Source organism: Colobus angolensis, unplaced genomic scaffold, assembly GCF_000951035.1.
Source record: "Colobus angolensis palliatus isolate OR3802 unplaced genomic scaffold, Cang.pa_1.0 Scaffold150, whole genome shotgun sequence".
In the NCBI taxonomy this organism is placed as follows: Eukaryota; Metazoa; Chordata; class Mammalia; order Primates; family Cercopithecidae; genus Colobus; species Colobus angolensis.
In genome coordinates this window covers 2403597-2423365 of record NW_012114600.1, presented here as the reverse complement: position 1 = coordinate 2423365, position 19769 = coordinate 2403597, and the positions used below count along the sequence as shown (strand labels likewise).

At 36.5% G+C, this 19769-nt stretch overlaps 1 protein-coding gene across 1 annotated transcript in view; it reads right to left on the bottom strand.

The window, feature by feature from the left end:
* Positions 1 to 11444: 11444 nt before the first annotated feature.
* The window catches only part of DBX2 (developing brain homeobox 2), a 41128-nt gene continuing 32803 nt past the window's right edge, over positions 11445 to 19769 (bottom strand). Inside the window, exon 5 of the mRNA XM_011936111.1 lies at positions 11445 to 12111. Within this exon, the coding sequence (XP_011791501.1) occupies positions 11779 to 12111 (333 nt within the window). The 3' untranslated portion in view covers positions 11445 to 11778. The remainder of the gene's footprint in view (positions 12112 to 19769) is intronic.

Genomic DNA, 19769 nt, shown 5'->3' with positions numbered 1-19769 from the left:
CCAACATAAAAGAAAAGGTCTCACTTCTTTGCATAAACCTCTCCAGGTTCCACTCTATCTCTCCACTTCCTTTCACAAAAAAACTGCTTCCAACTTTTTCTATACTCAGCCCATCCTCTTTCTTACTTTTCATTTTCTCTTCAGTCCACTCCAGTCTGGTTTTCCCTCCTGACCATTCCAGTTAAGGCTGTTTTGGTCAATTGCTATCATCCTCTCTCCTGTCAAGTTCAAATAACTTCTCCCTGTCCTTATCTTACCTCTCAGCAGCATTACAGAAGAGACTAACTTCTTTCTTTTAAGAATCTTCTGTTTACTTCCCTGACACAATGCATTCTTACTTTTACTCTTACCTCGCTTGCTACTCCTGACTCTCTTTTGATATCTCTTCTGCAAACTCTCTTTGTTGGTGCTCCTCAGAATCACTCAGGAGCTCTCTTCTACTCCTTTCTATTTACACTTAAAAAAAATCCCATCCAATAGTTTAAATTACCACCTATATTTTAATGATTCCGAAGTTGGTATCTCCAGCATGGATGTTTCTTCTCAACCCCAGATACCCACCACCAACCTTAACCAATGTCCAGTTGAAAGTTTTACCATCTGAATGAGTCTGAAATTGAATTTCCAGTCCAAACCCCCCATACCTCCACCATCTCAGTAGATGCCCTCATTGCTCATCTGATTTGCCTAGCTCAAAAGCCTCAGGATCTTCTTGATCCCTTTATTTCTCTTATCCGTCACATTTATTCCATCAGAAAGACCTACTGAAGCTAGCTTCAAAACCTACTTCAATTATGTCCATTTCTTTCCATCTACTATGCTACTAGCTTTGTCCAGGCCACTGTCATTTCCCTTTTTGGTCTCCCTTTTCTATCTTGCCCATCATTTCCCACTCTATTCTCTACATAGCATGTGATTTTTTAAATAAGATTATTCCTTCACCCATCCATGACTGCATAATTCACTTAGAATAAAATCCAACCCCCTTACTATACCTTTGGCAACTGGGCCTGATCTAGCCCTGCTCAAGTCTATATAGACTTAATCCCCCCTTGCTGACCAGTACTCATCCCCATAGGTCTTGCCTTAGTTCCTCAGACACAGCATGCTCTTCTGCTTCAAGGCATTTGCGCGTGATTTTTTTCTATGCTCGGAATATTCCTCCCACCACTCTTTGCATATCTAGCTTCTCCTCGTCCTCCAGGATGGACCTGAAATGTTATCATCCAGAGTAAATTTTGCCCCATTCCAACCTTGTTTTTTCGAGAGCTTGTTATAATTTATACTTTTTTGTGGACTGAGATTGTCTGTTTACTGAAATAGAATACAAGCCCCATGGGCAATGATCACATCCAACTTGTTCACCTTCATATTCCTGTAGTCTAGCACAGAGCTGGGCACAGCACATACTTGGTGAATGAATTAAATAAGGAATTATTGAAATAGAAGGAGGGGAGTGACATGATCAAATCAATATTTCAAGGTAGTGATTCCCAACTTGGGGCAATCCTTACTCCCCCAGGGATATTTGACAATGGCTGAAAACATTTTTTCTTGTCACGACTGCGGTAAGAAGGGAGGATTTGCTCATGGGTAGAGGCCAAGGATGTTACTAAGGATCTAGTGAAGCACAGGACGGCCCTCCACAACAGAGAATTATCTGACCCCAAATGCCACTAAAGCCAAGGTTTAAAAACCTTGTTTTTAAAGTGAAACTCTATCTCTTTAAACAAAAACAAAAACAACCATCTTGCTATACCTCTCTCAGACTCGTTTTTCTCATCTGCAAATGGAGGTAATTATATCTACTTTATAGAGCTATTGTCAGGAATAAAGGAGATAATGTGTGTAAGCAGCTAGGGGGGCGGAATGGATTGTTCCCTACGGCCTCCAGAAGAAGCCAGCCCTGCCAATGGGATCCCTGGTTCTCAGGCCTTGGACTCAAACTGAATTACATTTATATATGTTTATAGAATCATAATATGAAAATATATTCTTGACCAAGGAAAAGTGCTGTTTAAGAAGAAGTCTTAATTGTAACAGACTAGCATATTTTAACTGTTTTTCTTATTATGACCACACTGGGATTGAAATCACTATGAAGAAAAATATTAAGAAAATACATGTTTAATTTCAGATTGAAGTTTATGACTACAGGTAAAGCTTAAACAACGTTTTTTAAATTAAACTGTACCTTAGATTCAGCAGAACTCTCCCATCTGCATAAGAAGGTATTCATGGCGTTGAGAACAGCAGTTACATATCAGAGTGACACTTGCATTGATAAATCATCCCTTGCTGTTGCACTCTTCAAATTAGCAAATGAAATAGCATCATCTGGCAATGGGGCAATATTTATAAATTAAATTTATTAACACATGCACAAAAAAATCCCTATTTTAGAGAAATCAGGAGAGAATTTAAATAACAGACTATTGCTAGTTGGTCTCTTCTTTAACTGGCAATGGGGAAGCCAGTTAAAATGTTGTTCCCAGGTGAGAGATGATGGCCTGGAATGACGTAGTGCATGCAGTATAGAAAGAAATGAATAAATATTTAGGATGTAGAGTCAACTGTACTTTGTGATAAACTATATAGAGGAGACAGAGAGACACAAATAGACAAAGATATTCAAGATTATTCCCAGGCTTCTGATTTAGATGTCTAGATTAAGGTAGTGCATTTATTGAGTCTAAATGTATAAGTGGAGCTCATTTGGAGAGGAAGATGCAATCAATTTTGAATGAAACACGAAGTTAATAAATGACTGTAGAAGTCACAATACAAGCTCAATAAACTCTAAATTTATTGCTAAAGTTAAAAAACTCGATATAAATTTCTAGAGGTAAATCAAGACAAATATTATAAAGGTAAAAACAACGTGGCATGGATAAATACCATACAGAGAGTTACTATAGATATTTCATCAAAGAGAAAAAAAGAATAACATGAAATAACATAAAGAGGAGTAAAATTTCAGAAATGCAATGATTAAAAATACCTATAGAAAATAATTGAAAGGATTCATGTATAATTCCTTTTAGCACAAGCAAGCCAATGAAATGCCCAGTTTCTACTATTTATATGAAAGGAATTTAAAGTTTTACAATATATAGAAAGAAGACAATCATATCTATTAAAACAATGGTATTAGGTCTTCTGGTTTTATTTCTTTATGACTTGACGTTCTTTATCATGAAGAAGATTTATATATGTTTATAGAATCATAATATAAAAATAAACTTTTGACCAAGGAAAAGCGTTGTTTGAAAGGAAGTCTTAACTAGCATATTTTAAAATATTATACTAATTGTGGTAGGCTGAAAACATGGCTCCCGAAAGATACCAGGTTTTAATCCCTGAAACCTGTAAATCTTACCTCATTGGGGAAAAGACTCTCTTTACAGATGTGATCAAGTTAAGGATCTTGCGATGGAAATATTATTTTAGATTATCTAACAGGGTCCCAAAGGCAATCTTGTAAGAGGGAGATTTGACACAGAAGGAAGAGAAGGAGGCCATGTCATTGCAGAGATCAATATTGGAGTGATATAGCCACAAATCAAGAAATACTGGAGCCAGCAAAATCTGGAAGAGGCAAGAAATGGATTGTTCCCTACAGCCTCCAGAAGAAGCCAGCCCTGTCAACGGGATCCCTGGTTCTCAGGCCTTGGACTCAGACTGAATTACATCACTGACTTTCCTGGTTCTCCATCTTGCAGATGGCATATTGGTCTTCATAATCATGTGAGCCAATTCCCATAATAAATCTCCTCTCATATATCTATACATCTATAGCTATAGATAGATCTAACTAGCTAGCTAGATATAGACATATAGATTCTATTGGTTCTGTTTCTCTGGAGAACCCTAATTCAATGAGATTTGCATTTTAGAAGAATCATTCTGACTACAGACTGGGGAAGGAGTTGGAAGGGAGCTAGAAGGAATGCAAGGAGATTTCTAGGAAACAAGAAGCAAGCATAATAATGGTGATCTGGAATGCATTAGTGGCTGTGGTGACAGAAAGAAGAAAATAGATTGAAGAGATGTTAAGGGAAATGCATAGATAAAGCTAAGTAATTCATTGCATATGAGGGGAGAGAGGGAGGAAAGAGTCAAGCTGACTCCCAAGTTTCTGAATTCAGCCACTGGTTATTTTGCTATTTATTGAGAGAAGGAAATACTGGTGATGATTTAAGGTGAGAAAAGGGCTCATTTGAATTTGAGATGTCTGTGAGACATCCATGTCAAGACATGTTCTCTGATTTTAAAAGCAATGTGCATTTATAGTGCATTATTCAGAAAACAGAGAACATGGAAAATAAAGCAAACATCACTTTAATTCCACTACCCAGAAATAGCTACAGTTAATATATGGGCCTACAGTCTTTTCTTTAAAGCTGTGTGCACGTGCCTACACACACACACTCTCATAAACACACACATATACACATAGGCACACACAAATATTAGGCTATTAACATTTTGTAGTCTACTTTCCCCTTAACAATGAATCATGACCATTTTTAAAGATATTATTCTTCTACATTATTTTCAATGGCCACATAGGATTTCATTATATAATTTGCTAAATTTGATTTAACCAAAACCCTATTGTTACCAAATTATATTATGAGAAGATTTTTGGACAATGAAACTATGCTGTATATCATTATACATTTGTCAAAACCAATAGAATGAACAACACCAACAGTGAACACTAATTGTAAACTATGGACTTTGGGTGATAATTATGTGTCATATGGGTTTGTTGATTGTGACAAATACACCAATCTGGTTTGAGATGTTGACAGTGAGGGAGGCTGTAAGTATACAGGGGTAAGGGATATACAAGAACTCTCTATGTTCACTCAGTTTTTCCAGGAACCTAAAACTGCTCTAAAAAGAAAGTCTACTGTGTGTGTGTGTGTATGTGTGTGTGTGTGTGTGTGTGCATAGAGAGAGAGCATCCTTGTATATAAAACTGCATATCTATTACTTTAAGATAAATTCCAGTAAATGGCGCTGTCTGTTCAAAGAATATGCTCATTTAACGTGCTTATTGGCCAAGCACATGTTCAATGAGGCATGGTGTCTCCTGCCTGTAATCCCAGCACTTTGGGAAGACTAGGCAGGAGGGTAGAGGATCACTTGAGCCCAGGAGTTCGAGACCAGCCTGGAAAACATAGTGGTATCCCGTTTCTAAAAAATAAAAAAATTGTCCAGGCATGGTAGTGCATGCCTATAGTCTACTCCAGAGGCTGAGGCAGGAGGATCGCTTGAGCCCGGGAGGTCAAAGCTTTAGTGAGCCATAATCACACCACACTACACTCTAGCCTGGGTGACAGAGTGAGACCCTGTCTCAAAAAAGGCCACATAGGCAAACTCAGGTTGCTTGTGTTGCCAAATTGCCCTCCAGAAAGTATTTAATAACTTACATTTTTACTAAGAGAGTACAGTTGAGTTGATTTTTGATCCCTGACTCAACACAGCCCATTATTGCATTTCACTCTATACTTCCATTTATGCCTTCCTCAAAATGGTAAACATTGTTGATGCTTCTGTCAACAACATCCCATTTTGTTAATCACAATGTAGTACCAAGTTCACCTTGTCTTTTGATTACCAGCTAGTTCCATCTCTGAGAAAACGTGTGCCATGCTAATTTGTCTTTATTTAAAATTTCAAAGAAATTCTCACATGGATCCCAGATGTTGACTTCTTAATGCAAGAAAGTGTTTCCTCATTATACAAATATGGTATGTGCTCAAAATATTGGCATTGTTTAATGAATCACTTAAAATAACTACATCAGAAAAAACAATGGTTCATGTGTGAGTCATAATTTAAACAATGCCAATTTTTTTATGTGTACCACATTTGTATAATAAGGAAACACCTTCTTGGATTAAATGGTCAGCATCTGGAATACATGTGAGGGCTTTGAAAAATTAGCATTGTATTTTCTTAAATTTTCCCAGTATAGAAAGAAATCCACACTGGAGGAAACTTTCACAACAATTTATGTATCCCAGATATTCTTGCAAGTAATGTGTTGCATGGTTGGTACAAAAGCCGAAGTCAAAGCAGTATTAGTCAAGTTCCATGGCAAGGACTGCCAAGGAAGTCTAAGTCTTTTGCTTTTGTTCATTCTAAGCCTTCTCCTCTGATATTGTAGAATATGATTGTAGGAGGTTGAATAGTGGTGCCCCCGCAAAAAAAAAATATGTCATGTCCTGAGCCCTGGAAGATGTGAATGTAAGCTTATTTGAGAAAAGGGTCTTTGCAGGTGCTATTAAGTAAGCAATCCTGAGACATGATCATCTGGATTTAGGGTTGGTTCTAAATCCAATGCCAGGTGTCCTTTTAAGAGAAAGGCATAGGGACATTTGGGACACAGACACATAGGGAGAACACATAGGAGAGAAAACCATATGGAGACAGAGGTAGATAATGCAGTCATGCAACCCCAGGTCAAAGAATGCCTGGAGCTGGAGCTGGACCTATCAACAACTGGAAAAAGCAGCCTTCTGGATGCATCGGAGGGAGCACGGCCCTCCTGACATCTTGATTTTAGGTGTCCTTCCTCTACCACTGTGAGAAAATAAATTACTGTTGTTTGTGGTAGTTGTTGCAACAGACCTAGGAAACTACAATGCCTATTCAGTATTTGATGGGCATGGCATTCATAGTGAAAGAATTAGATATAGATTATGTATTAATTATATCACTGTATTTTATTCAAATTTGGCATGCCTGGTGTTTGGCTTTTGACTAACATCGAGGAATGATGTTTCTGCTTTAGGTGCAAATAACATTAAAAGTTTCCCAGCTCCCTTTTAACCTTGGAATGTTCTGATCCTGCAAGACTCTCTCCTTCTGTTATTTAAGCAACTTGGAGAAAAAATCTATAAATTTATAACAAGTGGGAGATTCTAGACTAAATAGGCAAACCAGATTTATCACCTCAGGCTTTGGAGTGGTGACAGATGCCAGATCTCCATTAGTTTGCTCGACTCCTAACCACTTGGTAGACAATAATACATACTCAAAAAGCTGAATAATGTATCAGTTTGAGTACAAAGCACAATAAAACTGAGGAATATTATCCCATATTATTATGTTTGCTGCTGGCTATGGACTCAAATCCAAGTGTGTACACTCTCCTGAATTTTGAACGCATGGGATATGTTTTGATAAGCTTTATGGTGGCTTTTTGGAAGAGGCTCTCCCTTTGGTGTATTTGATACACTACATTTAACACCACTAAAAGTATGTTTATTCAGTTTTCATTCTAAGTCTTATGTTTGTTGCAGTTTCATTTAGCTCAAATAAATGATAAACATCAGATTACTTTTCTTAAGTGTATTCTATGGTACAAAAGCCCATGATCATTCTTTGTATCACCTGTCATCTCCTAGCCCCACACCCTGGTCCACCTCAAGAAGTGAAAGAGCTACAATGAGATATTACACAGCTGTCATAAAGAGTTTCAAGTAATTTTTAATGACATGGGGCAATGTTCTGTGTACAAAATTGAGTAAAAAAATAGTAGAATCAACTGGATATACACTATGGTCCAAATTTGTTTAGACACACATAGTTACATATATATACATTCAAAAAATGACTGAAAATGTTTCACAAAAGAGTTAAGTTGGCTATCACCAGGTGGAATTATATATGAACTTTACTTTGTTAGCTATATTTTCAAGTGTGCTTCTTTATAACCAGAAATAATAATGTAACAGAACTGGAGTAGTAGCTGGAAGCTAAGGGCCATCTTTGTTAGACTATTGCTATGTCTTTAGGGTAGTTGCTTATTTCAGAAATTGTTTGTAATTAATTCTGCAAAATTTTCCATATGTATTCAAGAGCATTCATCCTGACTTCCCCGACTTGCACTATTTGCTTTTTCTTCTCTCGTCCTACTTACCATAGGTATAGGCTGATCTGAGGCTGAGAAGGTGGAAAGAAAAATAGAAATAGGGTACACTTTGAACAAAAGGAAGCTACTGAATTCTTCCCTGGACTCTTTCTGGCTCCTCTTGGGTCCACTGTGGCCTGAATGGGGGAGGGACAGCACAGAAAAGCAGCAGGGTCAAGCAGTTTGCATTTTTCTGCAGGGTGGATCACAGAAGAACCTTGCATTGCAAATGGAAGATGATGTGTTGGAGGATGTCAGAAGCTTATTTTTTGCCCCAAATTCACTGGATCCCATTACCAGCGGAATGGAAAATGTCACAGAATTTCTTCTTGGCAAGAAGACTAGGTTAGAAGCTCCTTGAGGTCAAGAACCATGCTCTTCATCATACTTGTTTACATAGAGCTAGGATAAGGCTTCATACATAGTACTCGGTAAGTGCTTAAATTTAGAGAGAAAAATTATTTTGAGGAATTTCAGATAGCCAAAATGCAGTGTCTAACAAGCTTATGTACACAGTCGAATAGGCTTCATGGAACCATTAGGCATCAAGGGAGGGGTCATGGAGCACACTCGGGAGTATGTAGTTTTTAAAGGAATGCATCAGAAAGGGGAGTGAAGGGGGCCAGAAAGAACATCTGTGGCTTGGACAAGCATATTTAATTGTGACTTGTATTTGAAAAGTGAACAAGAGTGTGTATTAATGATTCTTGAGAGGTGGGGTGGGTGGCAGGGATTTTGAAGCAGTATGTAAGAAGTGTATGCCCAAATCTGAGCACGTATCCAAAACTGGTTGGAAGGTATAGCATGTTCATGGACATGTACTTTTAATGTTTGAGAACCACTGGACTGAATAATTGGGTTCCCCATTCAAACCACCATATTACTAAGAAAATAGAACTGTCCTTTAAACATTAATGATCATGGTTTTCGTTGTCTCAAGAGCCAGTGATCATCCCTAACCTGTTTATATATTTCCAACACTAAGTATTTATCCTTCTGAAAGCTTAGGAGATAATGCTCACCATTTTTTCTCATCTGCTTAAGATCTTTTTGATAATTTTTTTTTTAATTAAAATGTTTCAGCCTCCAGGCATCTATGGCCCTGGCTCTCACTAGAGCACTATTTGTCTGGAAAGCTACTAACATGTGATCAACTGAAGAAACGGAGTCTGCATCTAGATGGCAGAGAAAAATATATATTTACATGAGGGGAGGAAGGATGGTTAGCAAAGCACAAGAGAGAAGGGAGACCCTTCAACAGGATAGGGCGCTCAGCCACTCTCTCCAGCCATTCAGGCAAGTGAAGGCAAAGTGAAAGCACACCGGGCATATGTATGTGTACTGTGTGTGTGTTTCCTAAGTACCGGTAATATATCCATCTAAAGCATACTTTTCCTAAGTGTTAACACATTCCAAACTGGAAAACAATTAAAAGCTTGATTTGTCTATTTGAATATCAAGCTAATTTTACAGTGAGATGCCTCTGCTGGGTCTTAGATGCCTCTGCTGGGTTAGGCCCTGAGGGAAGATTATTTAAGAACCAATTAGCCCTACCTGTGTTATCAGATGGCCATGACAGAGGTTTCTCTTATTTGACTTTCAAATTATTCTCAAGAAACACTGACCACAGATAAGCATTTTATGATTTTAGCAGTGAGTGATATATATATATATGATATATATGTATATCATATATATATGATAACAGTGATTATGCTTAAACACTCCAATGGGACTATTTTCTATAGCGGCTTCATAGTTAAAGGATTTTGCAATTCCTTAACTTTCTTAACGTTCAAAATCTAATAGAAAAGACAATACTGAAGATAAAATCATTACCCAAGTAAGATGGTAAAGCTTCTGAATTTCTTTAATAAATCTCATTGCAGTCCCCAAAATGTATCTCTTACAATGCATCCCATAGCTGTGTGAATACATAACACTGGTATGCAATCCCCATATGGTTGGTAAGATTCCAAGATTCAAAACTTGAGTGTCAGGGTTCAAATTCCATTTATTAACCTAATGACGTTGGATAATTACCCCAACCATACTCTGCCTTAGTGTCCTTGTCTGGGTAACAGGAATCCTGATAGTAATTACCGTCTACTTCATAGGGTTATTGCCATGAGAATCAGATGAGCTAATCCACCCTAAATGCTTAGCACAGTCTCTAGCACATAGGAAGTACCCTATAAATGCAAATGAGGTTAACATTATAAGAATAGAAACCATACTATAAACCATTTTAAGACTGGTTTTAAATTTCAAATTTTTGTCAGCAGATCCGTGCTCCCACTCCCCACAATGAGGCACTGAGACATGCTTTTAAAATGACTTTTAAGTAAAAGATCTGTAGTAAAGACACGGGTTGACATACCAAGTCCAGTTCTATTCGTATAAAATAATTTCCTGCTGTTGATTAAAACCATTATCTTCTGAAATATATTTTCTAAACAGTAAACCCTCAAAAGATATTAACTTCTCAGACTAGCGGAGTTCAGCAAATTAGAAGCCACCATCATTATGCAGCTTACTCACTAACAAAATGCCACTTAATGAACTTCTCAGAATGTTTCTTGTCCACAGATTGATAAGAGTTCAGGCAAAACCACATCATTTCCTATTTTTGTTTCATTTCCTTCAAAGTGAAACATAATTTCTTCTTGGTCCTGGAGTAAAAACTTCTGGATTAACTAAGTAGATCATTACCAGAAATGCAATTTTAGAAAGATACAATTTCAGGGTAGTCAAAAAACACAAAACCTCTGTGTGGTGTTTGTTAATACATAAAACTAACCTAATATGTTAAGTGTATGCCACCTAAGTGGAAAACTGAGTCTCTAACTAGAAGCGCAAACAGAAATCATTGTTGATTCTGTTAGTATTGTGTTTTTAAGTCCAGTTAGAAAAATTTTAAGAACTGTGACACCACGGCTTTCTTTAGTCTTGGCCAGAGATCACAAACTTCTTGGCATAGATACTCTGTTTGGCCAATACAGTATTTGAAAAATTACTTGACTCAAATATCCTTAGGTGAGCCATAGCTTTTATTTACCTGACAGGGTCTTAAAGGCATTTTATTTTACAAACCCTGGTCTAGGCCCATCTTTACAGAGAAAAGATAAAAAAAAAAACTTATTAGTTAAATGGGCCTCCCGATGGCCCGATGGTCCAGAGACTTGGAGATTAAGGATACTAATAGTTACATATAGAAATTCTTCTAATTTGCTTGTTGGGTTCATTTTAAATATATATTTTCAGTGTATGTATCTAGCAGCGGCTCATTTGATGAGGACTGCTGAGCTAAGGTGTTAAAATTCACTTACAGCTGGATACCAAAAGAAGTAGGAAAATAGAGAATTTTTTAAAACATGTTTTTGGGGTATGAAAGTTTGCACCAAAGTCCAAATTTTACATTATTTTCAAAAAATTAAAAACATTCTGTCAATGATATTTTTCTTCACATAAAAGGAAATGAATTTACTCAATGCAATAGTTAAAGAGAAACTAGTTTCTACTAACACATTTTAATGGATATTTATGTATATACACACATAGAGACACACACACATATACACATACTAAGAGCAGGGACCGAGCCAGCTGTCGCTGTCATTCTTTTCAGTTCCATCACACTTCCTGGGAGATTCTACTCCACTTACAAATTAAGCCTGAGCCTAGGGCCAAACAAGAGAACACCGGAGTGGGTTTCCTAAAGCATTAGTTCATATATCGCTCCAAAGTTGTTAGGCTGTAAGCACTGATGAGGTACAGGTGAGCTGGCATTAGAGCCCAAATGTTACTATTAAGCGTTCTTTTAAATTAATACGGAGGAATGCTTCCATTCAGACGGCCCCAGTAAGTACACCCTTGCTTCCAGCTTCTTCTTCAGAACATAAATACAAGGCACCTTGCAGTGAATTTGTTTCTGGGGGTGGTGCCCCTGAACTCTCCTGGATTAGTCTTTCTGAGGGTTCTGGAGAATTCTTCCTCCATCTTGGACTTGAGTGCTGTTGGGGGACATCCCATATTGAAGGACACGGAGAAGGGAAACCCAGAGCAGACCGTGAGAGGGGATCCTCTTGAAGACCTACTTCTTGGATACACCTGTTGGAAAGCACTTCCTTTTCTTTGGAATTCCGCCATTTCATCCTTCTGTTCTGAAACCAAATTTTCACCTATTGACAAAATAATTGCACAAAATGATCACTTATTCCAGGTTATTTTACTTCAGCATTTTAAACTGTAATTGCTTCTACTATCCCTTCTACAGAATACCTTATTATGAGAGTCGACCTCAAAAAGCCCTTGTGGCTTTTCACATGAACTCCTTCAAAATATCCTTTTTTTTTTTTTTTTTTTTTTGAGATGGGGTCTCTCTTTGTCACCCTGGTGTGATCTCAGCTCACTGCAACCTCCACCGCCCAGGCTCAAGCAATCCTCCCACCTCAGCTTCCTGAGTAGCTAGGATGACAGGCACACACCGCCACAACAGGCTAATCTTTGTATTTTTTTTGTAGAGACAGTGTTTCGCCATGTTGCCCAGGCTGGTCTTGAACTCCTGAGCTCAAAGAATCTGCCCGCCTTGGCCTCCAAAAGTGGTGGGATTGCAGGCATAAGCCACCACACCTTGCCAAAAATATCTTAATCTAATATCCCCATACACACATTTGAAACAAAACAACTGTGATGAATTGGTTACACCCTGTAAGTCTGATAGCTTTCAAAATTCATTTAACTCCTAGATATTTTAAAACATCATCTAGTCTGTGCTGAATTATTTATTCAAAGGAAATGGATGGGCTAGTATTAGCATCTGAGTGTTTATTTTGTGCCAGGCATCAGGCTATGCACTCGGGATGGATTTTATAATTTGATCCTCAGAATGGCTGTAAGAAGTCCTCATTTCACATGTTAAAAAAAACTGAAGTTTGGAGAGATTAACTAGCTCATGGTCATACAGCTAGTGAAATGGAAGCACTGAGACTAGAATTCATGACTGTCTGACTCCAGGGCCCAGGCTCTTATAAACATTCAGACCTCATCAGGAGCTTTCTGAGACTAAATTAAGAATGCATTCTGTAATGCTTTGATAAATTGCAGGCTTTATACAGTTTCCAAGTCTTGATTACTCCCAGGATTTATCAAACTGTAAGAATTAGGCTCAATAAATAACAACTAATTGTAATTAAGCCAAAAGTGCTTATGATGGTGGTTCCTAATTTGAACCATACCTTCCCCCAACCCATGGCACTTGAGTCTTTATTACTAACCTCCCTCTTTATACACAGTGTAGTCAACTATGCCTGAGCTGAAAACTTCACAACTGGTTTCCTGGAAGCTTAAAAGCCAATCACATTCTTTCCTGTGTATTGCATCACATCCTTACACTAACAATTTAGTTGCTTTCTATTTTTAAAACAAAAACTAGAAAATTTTTACCTGAAGAAATAATTATTATATCAACCAAGTATTTCTCTCAGTGAAGAAAAAAATTCTATCTGAGGCTCTCATTCCAGATTGGAAAAACAATTTCTTCGTTCTTTCAACTTGATTGGCAGTGTTCAAAATGGCAACCAAAGAAATCTACCTCAGGCAATTCAGTGTGAAAGACTGTCATCTCAGTTACAACACCATGATTAAGGCTTTTCATATGAAAACAGAACTAATGTGTACATACCACAGCACTTGGTTCTACTCATGAGCTCATTTCTTGTTTGCAGTGGGCATTTATTCCTAGAAAGCATGCCAAGTATTTCTAATGGGTTTTCACTGAGACAGTTTTTTGTTTTCAATAGTGATTCTTTCCTTTGTCATCACATTCATTATTTCCTCCTCTCTTAGCTTTTCTGTATATCTATAAATATTTGTTGTTAAGTGATATCTCAAAGAAAAAAAGCATAAAACGAGTTTCCTCACAATCAATCGTGTTGAGACAAATGCATATATGGCGAGTAACACTGAAAGTTCTACCTCTCAAGAAATGCAAAAACAAATTCCAGACAGATTAAATAGCTAAATATAAAAATAAAACTGCAAAAGTTTTAAAAGAAAATAGAGATTATCGTGATAGTCTTGGGGAGACTAATGTTTTCATAAGCATGACATAAAACAGAGGATACACGGAAAAGATAAAAAGGAGCCGAATACATAAAAATGAGAAATTTCTGTACAAACATATGAACAAGCCAGAAACTACCCAACAAAACTAAAAGCAAGAAATCTAAATGATATTTGTACATCCATGTTCATAGGAGCATTATTCACAATAACCAAAAATGGGAAGCAACCAAGCATCTAGGAACAGATAAATGGATAAATAAAATGTAGTACATACATACAAAGGAATACTTTTCTTCCTTGAACAGGAAGGAAATTCTGGCACATGCTACAACAGAAATGAACCTCGAAGATATTATGCTAAGTAAAATAGGCCAGGCATAAAAGTACAAACGCCATATTATTCCACTCATATTAGAGCCTTAGAATAGTCATTAATAGAAACATAAAGTAGAACAGTGGGTGCCAGGAGGTGGGAGAGGGGGAAATGGTGAATTATTGTTTAATGGATACAGAGTTTCAGTTTTACAAGATGAAAAAGTTTCTGGAGATGAATGGTGGTGATGGTTTCACAACAATGTCAATGTACTTAATGTCATTGAACTGAACACTTAAAAAAGGTTAAAATGATAAATTCTGCTATGCATATTTTACCTCAATAAAAAAAGTCACAAACTTAGAAAGGACTTTTGCAACATCTGAAACAGGAAAAATTTCCTAACCATAATATTCCATAATTCTTGACTATCAGCCAAAGTATTGCTACATATCAATAAAAAGACAATATGATAGAAAAAAAAAGATGCAGCCATGAAAAGGCCAATTCGCAGACTACAAATGGCCAATAAAATAATTAAAAGCCCCTCACGTTCTGGTAGTTAGGAAAATTCAAATTGAAAAATAACAAATAGCATTTCCCATGAGAGTGGCGACATTTTTCAAATCATAAATGGTAGAGGTTTTGCAAAATGGAACTATTTGTTAGTAAGAATGAAATTTTCATATGTCAGTATCTAATTTGATACAATGTTGTATTTGGAAAGGAATTTTTAATCTGCCACATTTTAAATGTACATACACTTTTACACATAAATCTCACACTCTCTTCTTACAAAATATTTTTAAAGTGCATAAAAATTTGTGATAGTAAAAATTGGAAGTAACTTAAAATTGAGGATGCTGAAATGATGGTCTGTTACGAAACACAAAAAAAGAATGAAGTAGATCAGTATGTACTGACATGGAAGGAAGCAATCCATAATATTCAAAAAGGAAAAAAGCACCAAACAATACACATTATCAGTAGCATTATTCATAATAGCCCAAAACTGGGAACAATACACATGCCCACCATCAGTAAATGGATGAACTGTGGTATACTACATAATGGTAGTACTACACAGCAATGAATACACATGAGCTTTTACTACATACAACATGAAGATTCTCACAAACATACTGTTAAGTAAAAGAAGCATATATGATTCTATTTACATAAATAATACTGAATGATACTATTTTTTAAAATTTGTTAATAGCTCTATGAGCCTATAATTCACATACAATACAATTCGCCCATTTAAAATGTACAGTTCAAAGGTTTTCATGTATTCACAGATAATGCAACCATCACCAATTTTAGAACATTTTCATCACCTCAAAAGGAAATCCCACACCCTTTGGCTATCTCTGTTCTATTCCCTAATTCCCCCAGCCCTAAGTAGATTTATTTACTTCCTGTCTGTATAGATTTCCCCATTCTGGACCTTCAAATTAATGGAATCATATAATATGTGGTCCTTGTAACTGAGTTATTTCACTCAGTATAATATTTTCAAGGTTCATCCATGTTGTAGTATTATCAGTAAGTACTTCATTCTTTTTTACAGGTAAATAATATTCCACTATATGGATATACCACATTCTGTCTACACACTGAATACTACTACTTATATAAAAGTACAAAAAGAGGCAAAACTAAGAAGTTATAAGTTAGGATAGAGGATACCCTTGGAAGGAGCAGATAGTGAGTGGGAGGGGATACTTGGAGGATCTTCTGGTCTCTACTGCTAGATCTGTGAGCTGGATATACAGGTGATTTGTAGTGTTCTTTAGAAAACGTCAAAATACATGCACAATATGATTAAATTTTTATGTAAGTATGTATATGTATATATATGTGTATATATACACAAACACAATTATCAGCCTCTTCACTTGTAAAATAGAGGTAGTAAAAGTAGTTACTTCATAAAATTTTTGTAAGGATTAATTGACACAAAATGTAAGGGCACATGGTAAGCATGCAAGTGTTTGTGTTACTATATGTTCGTGCATATACAATACACATATAAATTTATTTTTAAAATAATACATGATGTGTCAAAAATTCAAACAAAAATTCAAACATTTGTAAATGACAGAAGTAACCAAGGAATTGGATTCGAGGAGAGTAAGATGAGTTTTCACTTTTATCTTTACAGGATTTCTTTTTAATTGAATTTACCACAATAAATATATGTAATTGATATATTTACAAATAAGAAAATGTTAAATTACTTCTGAGATGCTATAATTGATATACTGATATATTTACAAATAAGACTGGTATATTTACAAATTGTAATTGTAATGTTATCATTGATATAATTGTGTAATTCATACATTTGTGTAATGGATATATTTACAAACAAGAAAATGTTAAATTCTGAGATGCTATAACTGATATACTGATACATTTATAAATAAGACTGATATATTTACAAATTGTAATGTTATAATCGATATACTATAATTGTGTAATTGATACATTTGTGTAATGGATAGATTTACAAATAAGAAAATGTTAAATTATTTCTGTGATGCTCCACCAAATTCAGTAAGACAGAAAGTACTCACTCCTGAGGCACCAAATTTTAAACACAATATAATTAACTATGTAAAACCATATGCCTATGGATAAGAACAAAACAGCATACAAATAGGAAAATAGTTGTTTTTGAGGCAGGAGGAGAGATTGTGGTTATACCCCATAATTTTTATATATGTCTGTTGCATTCTCTTTTCAGAAGTCTCTTTTTGGGACCACAATATGTACTATCAGAGATTTTCACAATTTCTCAGAGCACTGTCAGATGGAACTTAGCTACTTTCCACTGCTTTCCATCTTTTAACACCTACTTCAAGTTTCAACTCAACCAGAGGCTCTCCAAGCTCCCAAACCTGCCTGTTGTCTCCCCTCTGATAATAGGAGCTTCTTACACCAGTGAGATGCAGGCCAGGCCCACTGAGCTCCCCTGATATCCTCTCTCAGGCCCAACAGCTCCTCTGAAATCAGAGAGTTCTATCACTAGACTTTCTGGAAGTCGTATATGGACCCATCACACGGCTGTCCTTTGCAGAGATGGGGATCAACATAAGGCTTCAGAGAGATAAGTAACTTTGAGAACTGATCCCTTTATTGGGCAGTATATCTAACCTACCACGTGATACTGTCTATATTATTATATAGTTTCATCAAACTTTTTATGAGTTTCCATGGGGTGTGGAAGCTTCTGAGGTGCACAGACTGTGTCTTATTCAGTATTTATCAATATTCCCTGTTATTGCCTACCTAGTACAGTGTCTTGCACACAACAGGCCATCAAGATCTGGCTGCTGATTTATCTGTTATATACACAAAACTGCTTTGTGACATAGACAGAATTCTTATATTTGTTTCTGTTTTTTTAAGTGAGAAACTGAGGCACAGAACAACCAGTTAAGGTTATGGACTCATTAGTACCACACAGCTAGGAGAGCACAGACTGACTAATATAGGTCAATTACCCTCTACTACACCTTGTGCAGCTTCCTACTACTTGACAAAGTTGGGGCAAGTAGCTTGTGAAGACATTTCCCCTAGGGTCAAGGAGAGTTTAGTCCAATAATAACTGTGTGTTTTGTTTTTTTTTTTTTTTTTGAGATGGGGTCTCTCTTTGTCACCCTGGTGTGATCTCAGCTCACTGCAACCTCCACCGCCCAGGCTCAAGCAATCCTCCCACCTCAGCTTCCTGAGTAGCTAGGATGACAGGCACACACCGCCACAACAGGCTAATCTTTGTATTTTTTTTGTAGAGACAGTGTTTCGCCATGTTGCCCAGGCTGGTCTTGAACTCCTGAGCTCAAAGAATCTGCCCGCCTTGGCCTCCAAAAGTGGTGGGATTGCAGGCATAAGCCACCACACCTTGCCAAAAATATCTTAATCTAATATCCCCATACACACATTTGAAACAAAACAACTGTGATGAATTGGTTACACCCTGTAAGTCTGATAGCTTTCAAAATTCATTTAACTCCTAGATATTTTAAAACATCATCTAGTCTGTGCTGAATTATTTATTCAAAGGAAATGGATGGGCTAGTATTAGCATCTGAGTGTTTATTTTGTGCCAGGCATCAGGCTATGCACTCGGGATGGATTTTATAATTTGATCCTCAGAATGGCTGTAAGAAGTCCTCATTTCACATGTTAAAAAAAACTGAAGTTTGGAGAGATTAACTAGCTCATGGTCATACAGCTAGTGAAATGGAAGCACTGAGACTAGAATTCATGACTGTCTGACTCCAGGGCCCAGGCTCTTATAAACATTCAGACCTCATCAGGAGCTTTCTGAGACTAAATTAAGAATGCATTCTGTAATGCTTTGATAAATTGCAGGCTTTATACAGTTTCCAAGTCTTGATTACTCCCAGGATTTATCAAACTGTAAGAATTAGGCTCAATAAATAACAACTAATTGTAATTAAGCCAAAAGTGCTTATGATAGTGGTTCCTAATTTGAACCATACCTTCCCCCAACCCATGGCACTTGAGTCTTTATTACTAACCTCCCTCTTTATACACAGTGTAGTCAACTATGCCTGAGCTGAAAACTTCACAACTGGTTTCCTGGAAGCTTAAAAGCCAATCACATTCTTTCCTGTGTATTGCATCACATCCTTACACTAACAATTTAGTTGCTTTCTATTTTTAAAACAAAAACTAGAAAATTTTTACCTGAAGAAATAATTATTATATCAACCAAGTATTTCTCTCAGTGAAGAAAAAAATTCTATCTGAGGCTCTCATTCCAGATTGGAAAAACAATTTCTTCGTTCTTTCAACTTGATTGGCAGTGTTCAAAATGGCAACCAAAGAAATCTACCTCAGGCAATTCAGTGTGAAAGACTGTCATCTCAGTTACAACACCATGATTAAGGCTTTTCATATGAAAACAGAACTAATGTGTACATACCACAGCACTTGGTTCTACTCATGAGCTCATTTCTTGTTTGCAGTGGGCATTTATTCCTAGAAAGCATGCCAAGTATTTCTAATGGGTTTTCACTGAGACAGTTTTTTGTTTTCAATAGTGATTCTTTCCTTTGTCATCACATTCATTATTTCCTCCTCTCTTAGCTTTTCTGTATATCTATAAATATTTGTTGTTAAGTGATATCTCAAAGAAAAAAAGCATAAAACGAGTTTCCTCACAATCAATCGTGTTGAGACAAATGCATATATGGCGAGTAACACTGAAAGTTCTACCTCTCAAGAAATGCAAAAACAAATTCCAGACAGATTAAATAGCTAAATATAAAAATAAAACTGCAAAAGTTTTAAAAGAAAATAGAGATTATCGTGATAGTCTTGGGGAGACTAATGTTTTCATAAGCATGACATAAAACAGAGGATACACGGAAAAGATAAAAAGGAGCCGAATACATAAAAATGAGAAATTTCTGTACAAACATA